The sequence below is a fragment of the Panicum virgatum genome, chromosome 3K (assembly GCF_016808335.1).
Source record: "Panicum virgatum strain AP13 chromosome 3K, P.virgatum_v5, whole genome shotgun sequence".
NCBI classification, from domain to species: Eukaryota; Viridiplantae; Streptophyta; class Magnoliopsida; order Poales; family Poaceae; genus Panicum; species Panicum virgatum.
The window spans coordinates 35,126,691-35,136,219 of record NC_053138.1 but is presented as its reverse complement, the minus strand read 5'-3'; the positions used below and the strand labels follow the sequence as shown (position 1 = coordinate 35,136,219).

At 45.1% G+C, this 9,529-nt stretch overlaps 1 protein-coding gene across 1 annotated transcript; it reads right to left on the bottom strand.

The window, feature by feature from the left end:
- Positions 1 to 4,778: 4,778 nt before the first annotated feature.
- On the bottom strand, positions 4,779 to 7,729 carry LOC120699084 (CASP-like protein 4B4). The gene is made up of 3 exons (XM_039982948.1): positions 7,367 to 7,729; positions 7,147 to 7,279; positions 4,779 to 5,232 (listed from the first exon to the last, which is right to left on the bottom strand). The coding sequence occupies exons 1-3, from the start codon at positions 7,618 to 7,620 to the stop codon at positions 5,041 to 5,043; spliced, it is 579 nt and encodes a 192-aa protein (XP_039838882.1). The 5' UTR covers positions 7,621 to 7,729; the 3' UTR covers positions 4,779 to 5,040.
- Positions 7,730 to 9,529: the final 1,800 nt, after the last annotated feature.

Here is a 9,529-nt window from a genome sequence, read left to right as displayed (position 1 = left end):
AGCTAATATCGTCACGAGCAAGTGGATCTTCAAGCATAAGTTCCACTATGGCCCAATGGCTTGTGACAAAGCCAGTTGGACTGTCCAAGGCTTTTCATAGAAGCACAACGTGTGGATGATGAAGAGACATTTAGCCCAATTGTCAAACCAGCAATGATTCATGTCATCCTCCTGATGTTGTCTTGTTGACGCAGAACTAGGGCCAACACACGAAAATGTTTGAAAGCGCAGCGAGCGACTGCACGATGCAGCGCCGATGCTCAGACCGGTCAGACCCGTCGGGTATACCGGTCAGACCGGTTGTCGCCGGGCAGGCCGGCGGCGAGACCAATGAACGTCACCCGGGAAGGACTCGTCGGGGCAGGCGCACGCAGGGTTGTTCTAGGGTCTGCAGGCCACCTAGAACGCCCTTAATCGACGTAGAGACGAAGGAGGAACAACAGATAGTAGATAAGAAAAAACTAGGGCAAAAAGAAAGTAAAAAAGATAAAAGTTGTATTGATTTGATTGATTGGATTTCCTAATCGGTCGTGACCCTTTATATTTATAGGGTGGGGTGGACTTATCCCGCAAGAAATCCTATTACAAGATTTAAATCTATTAAAATCCCTAGTTGTACTCGGATCCCACTTGGACCGGTCAGACCGGTCGGCTGCTGCCGGAATGACTACAGCATCTGACCAGTCAGACCGCTAGGGCGTACCGGTCAGACCAGTATGTATTGTCTAATGCCAATTTTGATCGTCAACATATGCCCCCCTGTTCTTTGGCAAAGCTTGCGTGCCAAAGAATACTCTTCTGGACCAAAATTGTCTAAGGGAGATGAATACATCAGCCATTTTTTGTGCTAAGGACGATAATAATTTATCGGTCATATCTTGCTTCTTCTTCAAGCTGACGACGAAACAACTTGCTTGGGCCTCCATACCGGCTTCATGGTCGCCGACTTTGCTGGTACAACCTCCGCTTGCTGTTCCATGGACTCATTCTTGCGCATCCTTTGCAACCTCCTCTTTTGAGTGTGAGACAAACCTGAGGGACACCACCTCGGCTGTAAATATTTTGAATCTTGTTTTATGTTCTTCTCACACTCCTTGCTGCAATCAGTGTCCCTTTTGACCAAATTATCGCTAATCGGTCTTTGCGAAGCAAAACTTGGATATATAGGAGGATAATGAATATAATATGACTGCATGTGCATCCTACTATAATTCAAAGGTATATAACAAGGATACCAACAATACCAAGGAGCAATCAGCCCATTAAATAAATTACCTTGGCTCAAACTCAATTGCACTTGAGACGATGATGGCTTTGTATCCTTAACTTTATCTGGCCGTCCCTTATGCTTCTGGACGACTCCTTTCTTCTCATATTTGGCCAAGAGTTCTTTAAAACTCGGCCTTTCTTTTTCCTTGTTGTTTCTGGAATTTTTCTAGAATTCCCATAGTGACCGGTCAGACCGGTTTCCTGACCGGTCAGACCGGTCTAAGCAGACCTGGCGCCCTTTTCTGTTCTTGCCCCCCGAGCGTTGAATCCTTCAATAAAGCTTCAGTGATCTTCTTCGCTGGAGCTTCCTGATGAGATTTCGAGGGCTCAAATCTCTCTTCACCGATAATTACATTTTTTCTCTCTTGTTGACTCGGCTTGATTCGGCCGAATTAACACTTTGGGATTACTCAACTCAAGCACATATGTATGTGCAGGAAAAGAATTCTGATCCACTTTCATTTGTGGAACAATTATTCGGCCTTCATTAACAGCCGATTGAATCTGTCTCCGAAGCACATTACAATCATTAGTCGCATGAGAGAAAGTATTATGAAATTTGCAATAAACTCGCCGCTTTAATTCTTCAAGCGGCGGTATGACATGCGACATCTTGATGTATCCATTATTATACAATTCATCAAATATTCTCTCGCATTTGGATACATCAAAAGTAAATCTTTCCTGCCGATCTTTGTGAATCGGTTTAAGAGAACCGCACACGCAAGATTTATCATTGGAGAGCCAAACAAATTCAGTGGTATAAACATCTTTATCTTCATCGTCCGAACAATTGGAATCACACCCAAGCACATAAACAGGACGATTAGGTTTTTCGTTGGACTTTTGAGAATCTCTAGCTTCTTTAGCTCGGCTTTCATTAGCCAGACATTTTTGTAATACTTGACTAACATCTATAAATTCTTGTCCCTCTAGCTTTGCTTTATGAAAATCAAGTAAACCAGCAAAAACTAGATCAGCCAAATCTCTATCAGAAATTGTCAAACTATAGCATCGGTTTCTAGTATCTCTAAATCTTCTAATATACTCAGAAACATCTTCATGTATTTTTTGTTTAACCGATGAAAGATGTGACAATCTCAATTCAGTTTCATCAGTAAAGAAATAATCGTGGAATTTCTGCTCTAGATCAGCAAAAGTAAAAACTGAATTTGGTGGCGGTGAAATAAACCAAGTAAATGCAGCACCCGATAGAGATAAAAGAAATAATCTCAATTTGTAAATGTCATTAGTACTAGCTTCACCACATTTATAATAAATTAAACAATATGCTCCAATGTAGTTCTACTATCATCACCAGTGAATTTAACAAATTCAGGAATTTTAAACCCTTGAGGATATGCAACATAATCGTAATTCTTAGGGTATGGTCTTTGATAAGATCGGCATTTGGCTTTAGACTCTATACCAAAAGTTTGCCGAAATATCTTAATCACCTTCTCTTTAATACTACCTGATCCAACATCATCGGCGTTAAGCCGATTAGTGATCGGTGTATTATTAGGTTGAGCAAAGTTCGGCAGTGTAGAATGTCGCAACGAACTTGATGCCCCATATGGCACATTGACGTTAGGTGATGCATTATAATTAATTCGGCTTTGCTGATTAGCCGAATTAGTCACAATAGCATTATTAGTTGGAATTGCCGAACCATACATTGTCTTATCGGTATTAGATGTAGATGCATTATTACTGACAGATTTCATACCAAGATGTATTTCAATTCGGTTAAAGCGATCGTCAAACATATCATGCATATTTTGGCCAATAAATTCCAACTTATTATTCACATGAGAAGAAACATCATCATCTATAGCATTAGCTATTTCGGAATTAAGGATAGACTGTTCGTTCTCATCGAATTTTACCTCAAACTGTGAAGCGTCGAAGGCGTCATCTGTCGTGACCTTCCCTTGCCGGTCGATGGAGAAGTGCGAGATGTACTGGTTCATGGCTTCTTCTTCCAGCTTCTGGATCTCTTTCTCCTTCTCTTCTCTAATTTTCTGGATCTCCTTCTCCTTATCTTCTCTGATCTTCTTCTGGACGCCATCAAGAATCTTCTGATGCTCGATCGAAAGTTGTTGAACATTCGGCCTCCGGATATTGGCAGAATCAACTTCACCAGGTTTAGGAATACCGGCCATGGCAACCAATTTATTTCTTCTTTTTCCCAGCGGAGTCGCCAAAAATATGTTGACGCAGAACTAGGGCCAACACACGAAAATGCTTGAAAGCGCAGCTAGCTATGGCACGATGCAGCGCCGATGCTCAGACCGGTCGGGTATACCGGTCATACCGGTTGTCGCCGGGCAGGCCGGCGGCGAGACCAACAAACGTTGTCCGGGAAGGACCCGTCGGGGCAGGCGCACGCAGGGTTGTTCTAGGGTCGGCAGGCCACCTAGAACGCCCTCAATCGACGTAGAGACGAAGGAGGAACAGCAGATAGTAGATGAGAAAAAACTAGGGCAAAAAGAAAGTAAAAAGATAAAAGTTGTATTGATTTGATCGATTGGATTTCCTAATCGGCCGTGACCCTTTATATTTATAGAGTGGGGTGGACTTATGCCGCAAGAAATCCTATTACAAGATCTAAATCTATTAAAATCCCTAGTTATACTCGGATTCCACTTGAACCGGTCAGACCGGTCGACCCTACCGGTCGGCTGCTGCCGGACCGACTACAGCGTCAGACCGATCAGACCGCTAGGGCGTACCGGTCAGACCGGTCTGTATTGTCTAATGCCAATTTTGATCGTCAACATGTCTATCTGCTCTATGGTTTGAAGCAGGCTCCCGATACCGATGGTTATCGACTTATCTTAGTTAGCTTGGGTTCATAGCCTTGACGACACGTCTCCCTTTGTTTACAAAGATCGAGACAATGTTGTCTACATGCTCTTGTATGTTGACGACCTCACGGCTTCCTTCTTGTATGTTTTGCAACACATCACCGAGCATACAGTCCGACTTCGCAATGATAGAGCTCGGCGAGCTACATCACTTCCTTGACACCTCTGTCACGCATTCATCTAACAGCCTATTTCTATCTTAGTATGCACCGGACCAAATTAGGTATGAATTTATGGTGGGCATGCTTTGTAGCCAAATTTATTTGCTGGAAATTTTTATTATTCATTAACTGGCTAGGTTGGACCATCTAATTGTATAATTACTATCCAAACAGGCCCTAGATGTGGTAATCAACACTCTAATCATATGAGAAAGGTATCGTACATTTATTCGGAGCTAGTAGTCAGACATATTATGTATTCCTAACGTTGAACAAAATCATGTCACTACTATGCTTTTTACAGCGATGGTGTGTCACTCAAACATAAAAAAATCAAGTTGGATGTGACCATTGCGAGGGAAGATCTCTAATTGGTGAGAAACCTAGACGAGGTAGCCAATTTGCATAGACCTTGACTAGCAATGTAGGTTAGAATCGTTGAATCCTTCATTCCAAACGGTGCCACAGTAGCTAAAACTTTACGAATTGAATCTGATTCCTTAAGAATTGCTTTGAAAATCACTTCCGAATTCCGATCCATTCCAAACCAGGCCTCAAGTCACAATGGAACCAAACCTACCTAGTGTATACTACACAATCAGGTAACAATGATAGAAATAATCGGCTATGTTACTATGTACAACCAGCGGTAATGACACACGCAATTCAGACTACTGTACACGATTGGCCAGATTAACAGACCCATGAATGAAATGTGCAGAGTGGCCGTGCGTTGAGCCTCAGATGTATGTCTGCTTGGCGAGCTTGAAGCCGGAGATGAGGGCGGAGAGCGCGAGGCAGACGAAGGCGAAGAAGGCCATGCTGATGGACGCCGCCGACGAGTCGGTGAACACGTTGTCCGCGCCCTCACGCATGCGGTTGGTGATCGGGATCGCGGCTGACAGTGCCGACATCATCAGGTAGGCGGTAACCTGGAGAAACGAAGAGAATTGTGTAGTGTTTTTCAGAACATATCAGAATGTTTTCTTCAGAAAAACATATCAGAATACACATATGCAAATGAAAAGGAAAAAAAAAGAGAGAAAAGAACTGAATTCCAATTCCAAAAGAATAGCTTTCAGATTCTTTATATGCAAGGTCAGGCCTCTGCTAATATTCTCGGCCTATAGGGTCGCTTTCAGGTTGAAATAATCAGATTACAAAAAGTTCAATAACGTGCCTTTGTGTCTGGACCATGAAAAGAAAACCTTGGCCTTCAAGTTCATGTTTCACGACATCTATGTGTCTCTGTCAGTCCATCTGATCTAGAATATTCCTATAAGCAAAAAATGGCAAACGAAGAAAAGAATGTGGCGTGTTCCAGCGGCTGAAGCCTTAACATCATATTTGAATGCAGTAATCAAATCAGGAGCTGGAGGTTCCGTGTGGACTTGTGAAAGAGTGCATCTCATACTAACAGCTTGTTCAATAATAAGCCGCCGGAATTAGATGCTAATTTTGCCCGGACGCTTCCCAGCACAACTATTCCTATGATGGAACCCGGGATGGATCTCGCTCAAAACAGTTGTCCGGACGACGTGCTGAATTTTTCTCAGAGCTGAATGACCAACGCATCGCTGCTGGTGATGCAGAGTTTTGGAATACAAAATGTTTCTTTCACCCAGCTTCAAGGACCTTTCACACATTCCGTGTCGTGCAGAAGTCATGATTCTGGTTGTTTATGTGCCTTGACGCGCGTTCTTGAATAATCGAAATGGGGAACAAATCAAAATACAAATCCCAGTCATCCACTCCCAGCTCTCAGGTTCATAGTGACTAGGCAAGTTATTATTGGCCCTGAGGTGAAGCCCCCCGTTTTGAACTATCATTTCCTATGGTGTCTTGCATATAAAATGTTTTTAGTACAGTACAACACAGACGCTCACAACACGCACGCACACTCACCACTATGAACACACGTACGCAAACCCTACCCCTATGAGCACATCCGAAGGACTGGACCGGCAGATCTGGAGGTTTCCGAAGTCACCATTAGCGCCTCGTTGTCGATGAGAACGTCGCTTACCACTTAACGCATAACGCCGGAAAATCCTAGAATAAATCCAGGAAAATACGAGCACCCGTGCGAAGTCGAGAACTTGAACCCGGGTGGGTAGGTTCCACCACAAGGGACCTAACCAACTGATGCATGATGTTTGGCTTTGTCTAGGAAAACTTACTTGTTGTTGAAGGCCGGGATTTTTCTTAATCTAAAAGAAAAGGAAAACTTACTTGACAAGTTCCATGCCTTCTGCCCGAAAAAAAAAGTCATGCCTTCTGACTCTGATGTCTATAAAACCCATCAGATAACTAACGAACAAATAAAGTTTAGCTGTTTCTTCATATCCTTCACTTAGATTTTTTGAATTAAAAACTGGTTCCTCCGCTTCAGATGTACTAGCACGACAAGTATATGCAATTAAGGTGTGATAGTGCCATTTGGACTTCTGAAACGCGTCCCAACAGCCTGCGCAATAATTAATCATTAATCTAGCCGAAACGCATTGGAATTCCAGCGCATGACACCTTGCGAAATAATTGTGCCCGAGCGGGTTGTCCTCACGAGCTGCGATGGCATCATCACAGGCTGCTCTGCTCGTGACATCCATGAGATGGATGAGCATTGCACTCCATACCCCTGCTTGCCTACGGTTCAAGAAACCCGTGATTCTGATGATGAAATCCGCAACGGGGCTCGGCAATGCAATGAGAATTGCAGAAACCCCAAGTCACGAGGCACGTCAGAGACGGATGCCACGCGATGGGGAACAAGAAATGGAACAGGAATCGCCGAAGCAGAGTTCAGAGCAGGCTGCGTCAATCGCGGGGGGTACGGGGCGGCTGACCTGGTCCCCGGCGAAGTCGACGAGGAGGCCGGTCTTGGGCTGCAGGTCCTGGCAGCCGGTGAGGCGGACGCCGTGCCGGAGCAGCTGCAGCGTCGTGTAGACGAAGGCCAGCAGCCCGACGGCGACGATGTACCTGGCAAATTAAGACAGGCAGTTTCGTCAGGCCAGACATACGGCCGGGCGGCGGAGCGGAGCGCTCCCGCGGGAGGTCGAGACCCACCTGTACTCCTCGTAGCGGTCGAACTGCTTCCAGTCGCCGTGCTCGTTGCAGACCATGACGAGGAACGCCAGCAGGGAGAGCGCCCACGCCCCGGCGCGCAGCGCGGACCCCGACCGCTCCAGGACGTCCTGCGCCCGCCACCGCAGCAGCGCGGCGCCCACCACTCCGCCGCTCCTCCCGCCGGCCGCGGCGTCCGCGCCCTCGGCCGGGGGCGCCGCGGCGGGCACGGGGGCCCCCTTCTCGACGTCGGCCATGGCGGCGGCTGCCGGGCGCTCCGCTCTGTGCGGCGCAGGGCCTGGAAGGAAATGGAACTGGCTCGGTGGCGGTTGGTTCGGTTGGCTAGTCGCGGGTCGCGCGCGCAAGCCACCGCCCCACCAGGTTATACACACCGGGGCGAGGCGAGGCCAGGGATCTTCTGCGGCGCCGTCCACCTGGCGCGTGCCAGGTCATGCAGTATAAAAATTTTGCGCGGCGGACCAACCAGCGTTGCCCGATTCTTCGATTATTTCCAGTTTTCTCCCCGGAACTCGCGTGCATTTTGTGGTTGATGGTAGGATGGACATCCGCACTATGTTGCATTCGTAAAAGGGATAAAATGGATAATCCTCCTAATTAATTGGCACCAAATAAAAGTTAACTCGCCTAAGAGCAACTCCAGTGGAGTGACTAAATGGGCTTCCATATGAAAATTTAATCGGTGGATATCAAAAATAGAATTCCAGCAGGGGAGCAAATGGGCGTCCATTTTGAAAGGCCTTCCAAATTTTTCCCTCCACTCCCCCAATTTAGTGGCCCTCTATTTGGACTGTCATATAAATGGAAGCCCAATTACTCAGCCTGTTGGAACGGAGGTCCATATTTGGGTGAGTAAAATTTAGAAGTGGACTTCTAAATGAGTATTTGCTCACTCAAATTTAGCAGCCCTACTGAAGTTGCTAAATTAACCACGGTGATATTCTTCTAGTAGATTACGATCAAAGCTCCGACGCAATATATATGACGCAAGCGAGGTCTGCAATCTAGAGGAATTTCTTGTTTTTTTAAATGAAACAATAGAGAAACCTCTTGTAGAATGCGTAGTGGCATGTGATCCCATGTATTTGAACTGACTTTAATTCTGAAGAAAAACACATCAGGAATAAAAAGGTGCAAGATCCTCGGAAGCAACTGCAGCAGTTTTAACCCACTATCCAACCTGGTCCTCGAAAGATCCTTGTTCACATGATAGTGCTGAGTTTGCGTGCATCCACATCATCTAACCCCCAACGAATTGCAACGGCCACCAACCTCACAGCTATCCAAATCAACGCTTTCCATCAAATGGAAACCCCATCCTCCAATCCAATCCACAAATGTTGTGTTGATGGGAATGGAAGTGCTGGTAACTTCACTTTTATTTTTTGTAGCAAGTCCAAGCTTCCAAGCAAGACTATAACAACGCATCAGAAGGAACCATGTCCTCAGGCTTTATTCGGGATTCAAAGCCGGCCGTGCAAGAGACCTCTCCCTCTCTTGTCCTCTTCCGTGTTCCAATCCAAGAAAGGGCTCACCCCCAGCACGCACGGCTGCCCATCACATGATGCAATGCGAAGCTTCATCATTACCTAACAAACACAACCACTTATTCTTCACTACCATTTCAAAGCATGAGTTTAGCACAACACGCCAGCATATATATGCACCAAGCTAGAAACACCAGTAGAGATGTAAACGGATTGGATATGGATGGATATTATCGATATTGTATTTGTTCCACATTTTCTATAGGATTCGGATTTGAACACAGATTGTCTCGGATACAAATACGAATTCAGATTGCTTTGGTTACATATACGAATAGTTGTGTATCGAATACGGAGTGAATATGATGCGGATCATATTGGGCACGGATGTCTATTCGGATATCAAGTAAAGGCGACATTTATTCATATCGCACATGTTGTAACACTCAAACATTCTAATATTCCAAATTATAATTAAATTATACTCAACGACTTTTCCAACAATTATATAGATGAGAGATATTCGATTACATGACATTCTAACTTGCCACGTAGCTTAGATTAGAAATACTCAATTATATGATATTATAACTTATTATATTGATGATACTTGAAGCACTCAAATCGATTCGTCTATTTTGGAGGCTAGATTTGAACTCAA